The sequence below is a fragment of the Didymosphaeria variabile genome, assembly GCF_027946475.1.
Source record: "Didymosphaeria variabile strain IMI 356815 chromosome Unknown scaffold_5, whole genome shotgun sequence".
In the NCBI taxonomy this organism is placed as follows: Eukaryota; Fungi; Ascomycota; class Dothideomycetes; order Pleosporales; family Didymosphaeriaceae; genus Didymosphaeria; species Didymosphaeria variabile.
Genome location: NW_026611624.1, coordinates 2,116,240 through 2,131,191, shown reverse-complemented (window position 1 = coordinate 2,131,191; position 14,952 = coordinate 2,116,240). Strand labels below are relative to the sequence as shown.

Genomic DNA, 14,952 nt, shown 5'->3' with positions numbered 1-14,952 from the left:
TGTGCGCGCACGTGGATGGCAAAGACTGATTAATGAGCTTCATCATCATGCCACACCAAGATCAAAGCACTTTTATCAACAGCACAAGCCTTCGCACAGATGCTCTTGAATTTGCCACTTGAGCGGACTCCTCGCCCCAATACGGTAAGATGAATACCTTTCAGTCCACCACTATGCAGCGTTGTAATGTGAAGGGAGAAGAGTCACTTAAATTTAGGTGGGCTTTTGATCACCCTCGCCATCAGAGATGTGGCACAGTTCAGGACTGTAAGGCAGCACAGGTCCGGACATACACCGCGAGCGTGTCATTTTTTGACCATGCTTCCCACGAGCAGGACACAAGTCGTTACCAAGGCATACTTAGAACAGCGATCCGAAAGAGAACTTTTCTCGGTATAGTCATGTTTTTGGGAGGCTCCGCAGGTCCAGTCATTCGGAACAAGACGAAAATTCTCCGGTTCAGGAACCCACGAACCCTGTCATATGCAGTCCATACCAGCTTTCTGCACTCGCACTCCCCAGGGGCATGTTCACTTTTCACTGTCTATTTATGTCTTCCGCGTCCAGCAAGACATCGCAAGTAGTCCTGTAGGTTTTGGACCCGCTTCGCAGAGACATGGTTCTCAGCATTACTTCCTTTTCAGTCAAAATCCTGTAACTCCAGGAGATGCTCCCCGCCGCAACATGGCTTGCATCTCCTTTGATTTTTTTGTGGAGACACATCGGCCTCAAGTGTCTGGGATTTTGGACCAGCAGACACGCAGACCACATTGGTTTAGTGGATTCATTGATTTTTGTGTGGGAAAGCAGACAGCCAGGACATGTAATGCCTCACATGCGGGTTATAGAGCGACCGGCTGACCCAAAAGCTGTGGCCTGAAGGGTGGAAGATGATGTGGGTGGTGAGACTCTATTAGAAAGGTCTAGGGGCGATATGACTCAGCAGATACGTAGAAGAGGTGCGGGCGATGATGAAGATCAACGTTGTATCACTGCTTTGATAATACGAAACGGATTCGATGCAAAGTCCACCTGGGCAGAACGATCACAAAGTCTAGGCTGAATCTTGAATCGTAGGGGTAATTTTGAATAGCGTTCATCCAGAGGGTATATCTACTTTGCCGCGTCGCATAGCCTTCACGCCCCTCAGCCAAGCTACATCTGGTAGGTGATGGTCTTCAACCGCAGAAACTCATCGAAGCCCCAACTACCGTTGAAGCGTCCCCATCCACTCATCTTCGCGCCACCGTGCGGCAGGTTGGTCTCATCGTGGACGGTCATGGCGTTGATGTGAACAGCGCTGTGTCTGTTAGCTTCACCATTGCCTCAGATCTGTGACATAGCACTTACCCGCTTTCAATTTGCTTCGCGATGCGTAGCCCACGCCCAAGATTCTCTGTGAATACAGCGCTAGTCAGACCGTACTCAGTATCATTCGCAATCTCAACAGCCTCTTCCTCGCTCGAGATCTCAACGATGGACACGGAAGGTCCGAACGACTCCGTATGGTAGAGCTCCATATCCTTATTCACGCCGTCGACGATGACCGGTCGCATGCGTGTCTTCGACGCCTCTTTGGTCTCAGGATGCGCCTCCTCCTTCTCGTGGTCGCCATGCACGACCCTCGCTCCGGCCTTGACGGCTTCGGTGATGAGTCGTTTGTTCTTGTCCACGTTGGCCGCCTGCACCAAGATAGGCGCGGGCTTGTCGCCACCGAAGATGCCTTCTGCCGCTCCCTTGAAGGCCTCAATGAACTTCGCCTTGATATCCTTGTGCACGAGGATGCGCTCCGTAGCCATGCAAATCTGGCCCGAGTGCAAGAACGAGCCGAGAGCGCACTGGGTCGCAGCCTTGTTCAAATCCGCGTCATCTAGGATAATGGCTGACGCCTTGCCTCCAAGTTCCATGAGAACGGGCTTGAGGTTCTTGCCTGCTGTTGCTGCGATGATGCGACCGACGGCTGTGGACCCGGTGAAGTTGACCTTCTTCACTGCCTGGTGTTCAATCAGTGCGGTCGTGATTTGTGCGGCGTCTTCAGGGCGGTGGTAGAGGACATTGAGAGCTCCTGCGGGCAGACCGGCTTCGGTGAGGACATTGCCGATGGCCCAGAAGCAGCGGGGGGAGAATTCGGAGCCCTTGAGGATGGTCGTGTTGCCGGCGGCGAGTGCGTAGAGGACGGAGCGGATACCGAGGATGTAGGGGGCGTTCCTGTCTGGTGTAAGGTATTGCATAGTGCCAGTAGCTTGGAGGAATTGTTTACCAAGGTGCTATGGCTAATATCACGCCGTACGGTTCCTTCATCACCAGGGCGGCCGTGTTGTCGTCAGAGCAAGTAGGAATGACTCCATTGATCCGGCTACACCTGCCAGCGACGTCCTTGAGCATCTCAGCACCAAGTGGCACATTGAAACCGGAGCTGAACGCTGCTGCCGACCCTGTCTCCTCCTCCATGTATCGTCCAAGCTCCTCTGCTCGTGACTTGAAGATCTCGGAGGCCTTGAGGAAGATGTCGCGGCGGGCGGCTGGCTTCATTTTCGCCCAGGCCGGGAATGTGGCTTGGGCGGCGTCAATGGCGCCCTTGACGTCCTCGAGAGAAGCTGATGAGGCTGACCATATCTGCTTGTGCGATCCGGGCGAAGTCACAGGGAAGGTGGTCTTGGTGGTGATCTCTTTGCCGTTGATGAGCAGCGGAACCGTGTACGACGCGTCGGAACCCATGTTGTTCTTCTAGAGCGCTCTCAGAGGTGGGAGTCGTGGATTTAATTGCGCTGAAATCAGACTTGGGCTATGTACATGTATATGCGGGGCGCGTATGCGGGGTTTCGAATGCGTCGCGTCTCGATCGTTGTGCTACCCGGGAGGATGAGCATTGCAAGGGAGGCCGCGTTTTTGTCGCCAAATACGCCACTGCCTCGGGCAGCTACAACCGCATCGTGAAGACGGCAGTTGAAAATCGGGTCGGCTTGTGGAGATGTGAAGGCATCCTAAACCCCGCGGCGACCTCGGGCGCGGAGCCTTTCCGTGTTTATCTAGCGCCACATCGGACGACTACAAGCGATGCGTCGACCATCATTTTTTTGCATTGAGATCGACGTCAAATTCTTCGCTGAGTGCCTTTACATATATACGGGCTGGAGTTTGCATAGGATTAAATTTCTGGTGTCAGGGTGATTCCTGCTACTTCATTTAAGCGTACTGTATAGCAAAACGGCCCCGGGGGTGTTGTACGTCATACGGCAGCCTGTCCAGTCGCTCAATACGACAGCGATAAACCATGTAGCCTCTTCACCGTGTATTACGCTCTCTAATGAAGAAATATATTGTACGAAGTGTGGCTGATTACACTCAGGCATAAGTTGACCTATATCGCATTGTAGATGTACAACGGCTTATTAGACTCTATTACTCGCGGGCTTAGTCGAGCACAACTTCCCAAAAGGGGAAAGGTAGCCTCAAAGAAGACCAGATGAGTACCGGATCAGGCAGAAGTTGCGAAAACAGCGAACTTTGCTGATTGGATCTATATAACAAGCTACCGTACCAACACACCCTTCCCATCATACTTCAGCCCCGTCTTCTCACTTACCATGTAATCCATCACCAGGCACTAGATACCCTTCAACACCAGCACCAACGTATACACAGAACTTCCCGGCACAACGTGACAGAGGAGAAGCGTCCAACTTTTCCTCCGCGTAATGAGCGGATATGGGCCCCGTCTTAAAATCGATTGGTCGAAGATTGTGCAGCACACGCGACTAAGCTGGTGCAAGTTGGTGTCGATACGGGCGACGTGGCAGACACAAAGGCTCCTCGAGCAAATCTTCTTTTTATAATAGCTTTCGAACGTGTGTATGCCGATATGGATGCAAGTGGTGCCAGGCAGTTTCGAAAATTCCAATATCTCTCGCATACATGTGAACATCGGACCTGCAGTATTGTCTCGTCAATTCGGACGCTCATCATGGCTCGAGTTACCCTAGGATGGCCTATCCAATGGCCGACTTTATAAGGCTATTGTACCTAGGTAGCAAGCTTCTAGTCCACCTTGAGAGCTCCTTCCCAGAGTCGAGCATTTGATATGACTCCGTTTCCCGGCAATTGTACGACGGCATCATCTGGATGTGGCTTTTCGCTTGCGCTCAAGATCTATCGGATCGAGCAACGGTGAGGGAGTCAGTAAAGGGTTGAACTGGGTCACTGCATCTGGATCAGTACGCTGAATGAGATAGACATGCATCTGATATACGACCTTTACGACGATTCGATTTCACACTGAACGATAAATCACCTAGCGGTGCCCTGCTCTCCATCGTTGAGGATGACGTTATTGGTTTTGATGCGGGTTTCAGAGGCCCCTTGGCGAGCATTATGGTATTCTCTCGTCCGCAGCTGCTCCGATTCCGAGGTTGAGTTTACTTGAAGGTACTGTCTTGGTTTACAAGAGGCAAAGAAGTGGTACATGGTGGACGGCATCGGGCCGTATCTGTACCCCACCTCGCTAGCTGGATTTCGACTACGCAGGAATCCCACGCCTCTGCATCTCGCTCGCGAAGACGAGCTATTGAGCTGGGATTGTCAAGCCATGCATGTTCTGCCGCACATGGGGACGACCATTACCAATCGCTTTCCTGCAAACATGGAGGGTGAGCTGATTGAGGAGTCACCTCCGACGAGGCCCCGGGGGTTTTGTATAGCATAGTACATGCCACCTTTTTAAAGGTCACATTCGCCAGCAGGTGTCACGGACTTTTCCCTTCGTCGATTTTACCTTGCGCTTCGACGCCATGTTGTCGGCGTCCTCCATTTCGTCCTTTTCGCTCTCACAGCTACCTACGGTATTTGTTTATGCTGCTGTTGCTCTCGTGGTCTATGTAAGATCTCCCTTAATGTTCTTGGTCGACTGGCAGACGACTCAGAATGTGTGGCGATAGATAGTCACTCTATGTGCATACCGCGTTTTCTTCCATCCGCTCGCGAAATATCCTGGCCCGCTCAGCTACAAGCTCAGCGGCTGGCCGCTTGTATGGCAAGCATATAAGGGTGATCGACATATATGGCACCTTCTCGATCATGAAAAATATGGTACGTGTGGTCTTCTTAGAAGATATCGCCGCAAGCGCCCTGGTTCTGTTCCTCACTCATTGATTACTTCGCAGGCCCAATCGTGCGCATAGCGCCCAACACACTCTCGTTCAACACCAGATCCGCGCTCAATGCTATTTACGGCACGCGGACAGCAAACGTGAAGAAGGGCGAGTGGTACAAAACTTTTGATATCGCAGCCGGTACATACAGTAGCTTCACCGAGACAGATCGAGAGAAGCATTCCATTAAGCGACGATGGATGGCCCCGGCTTTCTCAACTGAGTCCATCAAGGCGAATGAACCACTCCTCATCGACATCATTGAGCGCTTTTGTGAGTCTTTGAAACCAGATGGAGATGGTTGGGGAGAGAAGTGGAATGCTCATCAGATGTCCGTCTATCTTGGCTTCGATATGATGGGTGCATTGGTGTTCGGGAGTGACTTCAAGAGCGTGCAAGAGGAAGGGACTAGGGACTTTGCGGATTGCGTACTACCGGCCCAAAAGTTGCTTTACTGGGTAGGTGTTCGCTTCTCTTGCATGTTGCGGTCACACTGATCAGAGTTTCGTAGCTTTCCTACCTTCCTGTGGCCTTCCTCGTGCGCCCATTCCTCCGATCGCATTTCTTCGAAATAGTTGGAGGGAAGCCAGTCCAAGACAACAACCGTTTGATCGACTACGGGAAAGCTCAAGTTCAGGCTCGTCGAAGTAATGAAGGAAACGAGAAAGGCTTCAGCGACGGCAGAGACTTCCTATCCAGGCTTGCTTATAATGACGATAAGAAATCAGGGTGGCGCCCAACAGACCTAGACTTGGATACAGAGTCCCTCAACATGATCATTGCTGGTGCAGACCCGTATAGTCAGGTGTTCACGGGTGCTATATTCTACTTAGTCCACAACTCGGAATGTCTGAAGAAAGCTACCGAGGAAGTCCGGTATGTCAAACCTCCACAAACTCCTACCACATCTTTAACCTGTCATAGCTCAACATTCACATCCCCCTCAGAAATCATCGGCGGCCCTCAATTAAACTCCTGCACTTACCTCTCTGCCACCATTGAAGAATCCCTCCGCCGCCTCGCCCCCGTCCCCTCTCACGTCCCCGCGTCGTCCTCTCGGGCGGCATGACAATCGACTCCCTACCTCCCCGCTGGCACCGTCGTTGGCGTCTCGCAATATGCAATCCACCATAACCCCGCCTACTACTCATCCCCCTTCACTTTCTCACCCGAGCGCTGGATCGCCTCGCCTGAAAACCCGCAGTCTGCCATTGACGAGATGAAGAAGGCGTTCGAGCCGTTCGGATTAGGTGTGAGAGGGTGTATAGGCAAGAATTTGGGGTATTTACAGTTGAGGTTGAGCCTGGCGCATTTCTTATGGAGATTTAATATTAGGGAGTGTGAGGGGGAGAAGGGCCTCGGAGCGGGGAGAAAGGGATTAGGTATTGGGAGGGAAAGAGAGGACGAGTACCAGCTGTGGGATGCGCTGGGGGCTGTTAGGGATGGGCCCGTTGTGGAGGTTAGGAGAGCGCATTGAAGGTAGTTGGATTTGGGAGTGCCGTGGTAAGACTGAACTGAGTTGACTGAATGAGATGACAGCTGCAAACTTGTTGGTTGACATGTGGCATTCACAGGTAGTTGCGTGTTTCACAGCCAGTGCCGTTGTCCCGTCATTTGCACGTCAAAGACAATTCAATAACAATCGCATCCACCGAGCGTCTTCGCCGCAGATGCGATTATGTACTGCTAATAGACGGTTCAACATCACTTCTAGGGTCACACGATGATGCTGCACGGATTGTTCTCAATGACAGACAAGCACCTACCTTGGTAGCAGCCAATTTCTTCGCCTCTCCAGCTCTGGGCCACTCAATGCACTGCACCCATAATGTTCAGCATCGGTACTTCTCCGCTGCGCCTACGCCACCGCCTACAACAACATATCTGCTCCCATTACTACGCCCGCCAGAAACACCACCTGTATCACCGCCGAAGTCAAGACCACTGATCACAGCGCACTTCGCCGGCACGCCAACGAACACACTCTGAATAATGGGCTACCTCCACTGTCACCCTCCCGAGTGTCTCGCAGGCCAAAGAGACACGCTATCCAACAACTGGGGTATAACCTCTACATCCCGCGTAACGCCATACGGTTTAGCCATTCTTGCACCTAATCTGCCTCGATCCATTCCCTCTGCACCTCACTGCGAGAACACATCACTTCCTGTGCTCAAGTTGGAAAAACAGTGTACAAGAAGATTGGTAGATGAACAATAAATCAAATCCTCATAACCGAGGGTTTACAAACCCGGTATCATGCTCTAGTTTCATCCTCAAACGCCGGAAATGCTTTCACAGTCTAATCAACATTGAGCTAATGCTCACACCCGCACTCTTCCCCATGCACGACGCCCCGCTTCTTGAAGTCCCCGCTGTAACTCGCCAAGTGCGTCTGCCCATCTAACCTCTCGCCCTCCTCAGGTACCTTGCCCATCCAGTCGCCGCCCTCGCCAAGCATCTTGAGCTCCTTGTCCTTCTTCTTGAGCTCCTTCGTCACAGCCTCCACATCGACGCCAAGATAACTCCTCAGGAACTCACCCACCTCGGTGTTCTCGTGGTTGCCGACAAGCGGCAACGCAGCCTTGGGGTCAGAAGCGTAGATGTTCACATCTGCGGCAGAGTGGCCATGAGTCGACCAACCAGACTGCGAGCGGCGAGAAATCATGTCTGCGTAGCGGTAGAGTGCTGAGGCAGGGTCGTTCGCGATGTTCGAAACTTCATCATCGCTGTAGTCTTTGATGCCGAGGCCTTGCTCGATGGAGTTGGACACGAAGGTCTTGCGTGCGTGATCGTCGGGGTGATTATTGAAGTAGCCCATGTATTCGGCGGCGAGGCGCTCGGCGGAGTGGGTTGCATTGGCGAGAGCACCAGGGAACCAGGCGTATTCGGGGTAGGTTACGTGAAGTTCTGTGATAAGGTTAGTATGATTATTGGGAATGGTAAGGAGGGATGGATGACTTACGGCGAGCAGTAGCAAGACCGCCAGTCTCGTGATCGGAGGTGGAAACCATGACACCTTCAGTGCCATCATGTTTGAGGAAGTCAAGCACACTGGTCATTGCCTTGTCATAGGCGAGCACCTCGTGGACCTGAGCGGCGGGGTCATTGTGGTGACCAGCGTGATCGATGCGGGATCCTTCAACCATTAAAAAGAAGCCCTTGTCACTGTCTCTGGTCGCCTCGCTAAGTGCTTTGAGGGCAACTTCTGCCATCTCGTGAAGTGAGGGGTAGACATCAGTTTCGTTTCGACGATCGATCTCGTATGGGATGTCTGTCTCTGCGAAGAGTCCGAGCATGGGGAAGTCGAGGCCACTACCACCCTTCAGGTTGTCGAACGCTTTGCGGTTGTCGATGTAACTGAAGCCATTCTCCTTTGCCAATTTGACTATGTCCTTGTCATCCCCTCTGCATGAGTGGTCGGCCGAATTGGGCAAGAAATGGCAGCGTCCACCGCCAAACATCAAGTCGACAACGCGACCTAGCGGGTAATCTCCAACCATCTGTTCTGCAATACGGTCTTCTTCTCCACGCTGATGCACGTGGGCCGCAAAACATGCCGGCGTGGCGTCGGTAATCCTAGTGGTGACCACCAAGCCCGTCATATATCCCGCCTTCTTCGCCGCCTCAAGCACGGTACCGCACGGCTCATGATCTGGAGTCACGGAGATAGCACCGTTATAGCTCTTCCTGGCACAGGAAAAGGCCGTCGCACCAGCCGCCGAGTCGGTAATCAGCGACGAACTCGATCGCGTGCGCGACTGCCCGATCAAGTGCTGATCAATGACCAATTGTTCACTCCACGGCGCGCCGTTCTGAAATTGCATGTAGCTTCTCGTCAGACTCAGGCTCGTCGGGCCCATACCATCCGACACCATGAAAATCAGGTTGCGCTTGCCGCTTGGGCTCTTGTAGTTTTGCTTCGAATCTTGCGATTTCTGGTAAACGACTGCGAGGACGATAACGAATGCTGTTGCGACGACGGCCCAGACAAAGAGGCCGACTTCTCGCCAGAATGCCCAAGGTCTCCTTCCATCGCTGCTGCGCTTTGTAGGACGACCGGTAAGTAGGGCATCTTCTTCGGCGATGTCGCGGTCGTTCGTGGCCTCGGAGGAGTTGCGGCTGGCGAGGAGGGGCCGGTCGCCGGCCATGGTGAAGACCAAAAAGATGAATGTGCTCTCTGAACGCTACGATACTCAAAGGAGGGTCGGAACAGGAGAAAGGAGTGTCTGTATATCCTGTTAGAGGCCCCGTGGCTTGCGACGTCAGCCATCCACCGTTCTGAAACAGGTTAAACCGACCATGCTTGGCAGCCCTGCGCCTGGGCGAACACTTGTGAATCCGTCAGCTGCATGCGAGGCATGACCGCAAGCTTTCATCTGACCTCAGATGAACACGGTCTGGGTTTTAACGGTGTATAGAGCGTCTACTTCTTTAAGCATACCTTAATACTGCTGCGTACTGATAGTCCTCTAGCATGTGCCATCATGACCACCTAGCAGCCAGCCTTGGCACATCCTGAGGTAACTTAGCGCACTGCGTGTCACCAGATCAGTATCTCATCAAAGCAGTCTCCATCATCCTGAATATGGCTCCTGCGGGCCTGTCTGATTATGTGCTAATTATTTAGAAAAGGACTCACATCCTCCGAGGCAGTCAACACATAATATGAACAGCTTCTACGTAACAGAACAACCATGTGTCCTGAGGTGACTTGCACTACGCGTTCCTGGTTCAAAACCTTATCTAGTTTCATTGCCACACGGGCTCAACACAGCCAGGATCCACCGCTTTGCCTGTCATACCATCTAACCTAGTGTCATCCAATATCCTCGGGAATCAATAGGTTTCTTCAACTCATCGGTATAGAAGACCTCGACATCTATGGCGAATACTGCATGCGTATTACCTATTGCAGGCGGTAAATAAAGAAAGCCCATCATTAACCCTCGCGCAACCCGTCATCAGGGTACCAAACACTCCAGCAACACCTCGCTCCACCTCGCGCTCTCCACCGAACTCGATCTGTCCCTCCTCGCATGGCTTTCCTCCCTCACACTACTTCTTACCCTCTTCCTTCTCCCTTCTGCACTCCTATCACGATACCGGATCGCTGTACTCTGCGCTTTTCGCTGCCCTTCCCCAACCACAAACCTCTGACTCTCCTCGCTCCCATCGATAGATGTCACTTTTTCTCGGACCACCTCGTCATCCTGTCCGCTCCCAATGGAGACCACCTCCAATGCCCGGACACCCATATGCCACAGATGCACAGCAAGCAATACAAAGCAGAGCGCTATATCGAACCCACCTGAGACATACATATCCGTGCAGATTCTCTGGCATCTTTCCAACACGCTCATCCTCGTGTTCATTGGGTCCATAAAGTTCTCAGGATAAGGTGAGGTGTAGGTGGAGCAGTCGTCCCAATTTGTGCCGAGCAGCATGAAGAAGGCAGTGATATGGATGACCAGGAAGATGGAGATGGTGATATCGTATATAGTTATAAGGGAAAGGCGGAGAGGGGGCGGGAAGACGGGCCTCAGGAGGGGATGGTGGGTTCGTGGGGTCCGTGTGGGGAGGGGACGATGGGTGCAGAAGGCGGTTCGGAGGGGTGGTACTAGGGGAGAGGTGAACGCACGCGGATCTGGATGCGCGATGCCGTCGTACTTGCGGCTTAGATGTGTTTGTGGTATAGTCTTCGTGGCCCCTTTCGAAGCGACGTCCGTGGTAGTAGTCCAATGCAAGAAGCGCATGTATGCAGTCGAGTGGTATCTGAGTCCTCCGTCAGTATTACTGTCTTAGAATTGACCGTCTTTTCGCATCATCGAAACATACCAGAGCAAACAGGAAACCCCACAGCCACCCTCTCCCGCCTGTAAATTGCGTCTTGCGAAACGTTTCCTCCCAATCGTCCGGCATGCCGTAGTCGTCGTGAACATTTGCGCTGAAGATGTGCCAAATGAGAGAGGGAAGAATGATCAATGCCACTATAAGGTGGACCATGTAAGACGTGAGGTGTATTTCAAGGCGGTCTGTAAGTGGATATCGCTCTTGGAGCGGAGCAAGCATGATGGGTGCTGAAGAAGGATAGGCTTTGAGATTCGAGTGAGTGTCAGAACATGGGTGAGCTGATGCTAAGGGACGACTGGGGAGGTCGTGACGCTTTTGAGGCAGGCACGCTTCTTGCTGTTGATGCAGGCGCAAAAGCTTAGGAAGGCAACAACGACCCGCGTATTACCGATATCAGTATTTATAAATTTGAATCCCATCATCCGGCGCTGCCATCTTCTTGACTATTCGTACATACGATCTTGATGGACATCTCTCACCCGCCGTTTCCAACCGCGTCGGACAAGAGGCCTTTCTTTCCAACTCTTCTCAATCGGACTTCCCCGTCGCGGACCGTATGAACATTTCGCATCGACCCAAATTGACACTAACCTCTCTCATAAAGCATTCCCAATTGTCTGTATAAAATACAACTCAAAACCACAATACGAGGATCAACACGTCGCCTAGGCGCCTGTACGCCTCGCTAAAAAGATCCAAAGCGTACCAAAAAGCAACAAAGAGTAGAAAGTAGGAAACGACCGGCACCATGGGTATAAAAGAGGTACCGGTGCCAGAAATATAAGATAAGGAGAATAATATGAGTACAGCCAGCCTATCGCAACCAGCATCAACGACAAGGATCGACATGTTTCAGCTGCAGAGCTCCTCATTCTCAGTCAAAATAGGTTCGCGCGGTACAAGATTCGGAAGCATTGTTTATACAGAAATCGCGTCCGGCAACGAAGGATCCGTCTAAGACCCAAAGTCGTTCGAAAAGACACCCCCGTATTGATTGTTCCAATCCTGTGCCTCGAGCATCCAGCTGACGGAATCGAAGAACTCATAGCTGTTAGCGCTGGCCAGGCCATTCGGTAATGGCGCTGGCATGCTGAGCGTGTTAAGATGTGGATTGAAGCTCGGAAGACTGTGCGCTGGATTCTCCACAATCATGCCCGGCGGAGGTGTGGAGTTGGATGAACTGTCTGGATTCGTCGGGTTTTCTCGCACTGTCGTGTCAAGTTGCTCTGCAGCACCATTTACTTGCGATTCGCGCCAACGCCATACGCAATCAAAGACCACGCTCATGCTCATCCTGCTGCGGATGATGAGGCCAAGGGGATCTTCGAGTAGACCTAGCAATTGTCAGCGTTTATCTCACAAAATCTCGTGCGCACGGCTGGGCGGAAACGCAACTGGTGGGATAATTAAGGACGAGACTTACCAGAACTGTCTCTGCGGTGGCCCGGTTGTTGTTGTTTTTGTTGTTGCTGCGAAGGGGCCTGAATATTGCTGTTAAACATGTTCGCAACACCTGGATTACTGACGACAGGCGACTGAGACATGCTATGCAAACTGCGGCCCCGAGAACTTTCTTTCCAAAGTTGAGCCAGGACCTCCGCAAAGCGATCGAGCAAATCGTTGGTCTCCACCTTGGATTTCCGCAAGGCCTCTACAGTCTGCAAAACGTATTGTCTACCCTCGGACGGCAACCTTCCTGCGAAATCCGAATTAAGAAGCTTGAGCAAGGCGAAGCCAGCTGCAAGTGCCAACTGCATAATATGATATGGCGTGTGGATTAGCTGCCCATCGCGTTGCAATTTGATGACGCGGTCGAGATATGCAGTCGCAGACCAGTACAATTGTACGAGATCATCGCGGCGTTCGAGGCGGGCCTCTCTGTTGAAGAAGGAGTACAAATGCAGGTGCAAGCTGACCGCGCAATGATGTAGTTCCTCGAGTTCTGTTCCTGTATTAATTATTCTGCTCAACAGGGAGGTAACGTAGTTGCTAGAGCTTGTAAGGCGAGCATACCTTTGTTTACGCCATCGAAAGCTCCACGTTCTTCTCGGAGACGATCTGCTTCCAAACCCATATATGTGGTTGCAGCACCTTCGGAGAATCTATTGTTGTTCATGGAATACAAGAGCTTGTTGATGCGGCTCGCGGCCATCTCCTGACGCAGTCGGACGAATATATCGGGAGGTAGCGTTCCAGCATGTTCCTCATCGTCCATCTTGAAGTCTAGTGTACTATCATATAGAGTAACCGATGGCTGACCATGGCCGGTAGAAACACTACAATGCATCAGCTGCAACTCAATGCAGTAAAATTGGAAAGACTTGCGTTTGGGCAACGATGTTGCAGACGGCCCATGTCCGCAGCCTGTCTTGGATGTCCTCCTTCTGCAGTCGCACCTTGGTCCTCGAAAAGTCTTGCGGATGAGTTGGTTGGTGCAGACCGATTTGGATAGCAACCTGCATCATAACCCCGCAGAGCACGAAGGTAGGATCCATAACCGTCCTGTGCTGGGGCAGCGGCCAATAACATAGCAGACACAGCGCCTTCACTACGTGATGGTTCGTCTGACCCTTGATTGTCTTCCATATCAAATCCGTCAACGGGTCTTTCAGGCGACTCAGTAGCCCTGGGTCGCGCTTGTAGTGGCGCGCCCCGACACTGATGATGGCCCAGAAGAGAAGCTTGTTGTCTTTCGCGAGGACTTCCTCGGGCTGGCGCAACGGATCGAGGAACGGCAGGAACCGGTGGTATTTGTCAAAATACTCGGTGAACAGCTCCGTGACCTGAGCTGGCGGCAGGCGCAGGCTGTCGAGCGAATGCATCATGGGCGATCCGCTCCGCAAGTCCAGCAGCGAGGTCGCAGCGACCTGCTGGTGCTGCGTCTGTAGGAACGCGTCGTCCTCGTCGACCTTGACAGTGCCAGGCGCGAAGGACGTGTTATCCGTCATCTGCTGCTGCTGATGCTGCGGCGTGTTGACCATGGGCATGTGGTTCGCCCTGCCCTCATACATGGCCAGGCGGTTGCGCAGCTGCTCCATTTCGCGCTCCATTTCGGCATTGCGCGTGCGCTTCCCTATGCGCTTGAAGTTGGGCTCGATGACGCATTTCAGGCCTTGTTTTTGGCATCGCGCGCAGCTCACGAAGGGGTCTTGTTGGACGTTGCATCTGAGCTGCAGAGGGTCAGCGGGGTCCTGTAACAGCGGGTTTTGACATGTCGCTCTCCGCGATGTAACTGACTCGACGCGATTGCATGCACGCACCTTTTGTTGACGACATTCATTGCAAGCACGTTTCACCACGGTGCTGCGTCTGCTGCCGGGGCGCGCATTCGCTGCGTCGCCATTATCCTCCTCGTCGCTGGAGGCCGGTCGCTTGAAGGTCTGGGAGCGCGCGCTCGTCGGGCTGGCGACATAGGATATTGGCGGGTTCCCTTGCGCACCATTTGGCGTCTGGGGCGACATGGACAACATTTCCATCGTTGTGCCCGATATCGCATGCAGTGAGGGTTCGGCTCGAACGAGCGGAAGAATTCAATGGCGGGGCAGGCTGAGCTAGACTCGAATGGCCGAAATGTCGGAGGCGTCACTGTGAACTGCCAACACGCTCGGCTGCCAATTGCTGCGAACGTGCGGAGCTGTCATTCATTTGATGTGATGTTGGCGGCTGTTCATGCAGGAGCCCGGAGATTGACGTCGCGTCGATAGCCGCCCAGCCTGACTCATCTGTCGACAAGAATTGTGACGGTTGAAGCAGTGGGACAGTGAAGGAGATCTCCGCAACAGCCAATGGCACCATGGCCGCTGGCCCACTTCCGGCAAGCTTCTCACGAGCGAAAGCAGGCTACATACTTTGGATCATCGAGTATTGTCTAAACTTTTCAGGGCCGAGATCACTGCGACAGGCCGGATACCTGACTTGCTAGAGAACCATCCTGTCTGACTGTCCCTGTTAG

The 14,952-nt window shown here is 52.7% G+C and overlaps 4 protein-coding genes across 4 annotated transcripts; 1 reads left to right on the top strand and 3 right to left on the bottom strand.

Annotated features, from left to right (window-relative positions):
* Positions 1–1,155: 1,155 nt before the first annotated feature.
* N0V89_007186 (uncharacterized protein) lies at positions 1,156–2,795 on the bottom strand (the record flags this gene model as incomplete). Its single annotated transcript, XM_056215951.1, has 4 exons — positions 1,156–1,300; positions 1,351–2,208; positions 2,261–2,727; positions 2,781–2,795. 4 exons carry the CDS (start codon positions 2,793–2,795, stop codon positions 1,156–1,158), a joined length of 1,485 nt encoding a protein of 494 aa, XP_056070198.1.
* A 2,278-nt stretch (positions 2,796–5,073) lies between these two features.
* On the top strand, positions 5,074–6,216 carry N0V89_007185 (uncharacterized protein; the record flags this gene model as incomplete). The annotated part of the gene is given in 4 exon segments (XM_056215950.1): positions 5,074–5,085; positions 5,105–5,605; positions 5,659–6,023; positions 6,072–6,216. The coding sequence occupies 4 exon segments, from the start codon at positions 5,074–5,076 to the stop codon at positions 6,214–6,216; spliced, it is 1,023 nt and encodes a 340-aa protein (XP_056070197.1).
* A 1,248-nt stretch (positions 6,217–7,464) lies between these two features.
* Positions 7,465–9,298, bottom strand: PHO8 (vacuolar alkaline phosphatase; the record flags this gene model as incomplete). The annotated part of the gene is made up of 2 exons (XM_056215949.1): positions 7,465–8,057; positions 8,113–9,298. The coding sequence occupies 2 exons, from the start codon at positions 9,296–9,298 to the stop codon at positions 7,465–7,467; spliced, it is 1,779 nt and encodes a 592-aa protein (XP_056070196.1).
* Positions 9,299–11,954: 2,656 nt separating this feature from the next.
* N0V89_007183 (uncharacterized protein) lies at positions 11,955–14,470 on the bottom strand (the record flags this gene model as incomplete). The annotated part of the gene is made up of 5 exons (XM_056215948.1): positions 11,955–12,334; positions 12,424–12,942; positions 13,014–13,276; positions 13,326–14,170; positions 14,261–14,470. The coding sequence occupies 5 exons, from the start codon at positions 14,468–14,470 to the stop codon at positions 11,955–11,957; spliced, it is 2,217 nt and encodes a 738-aa protein (XP_056070195.1).
* Positions 14,471–14,952: the final 482 nt, after the last annotated feature.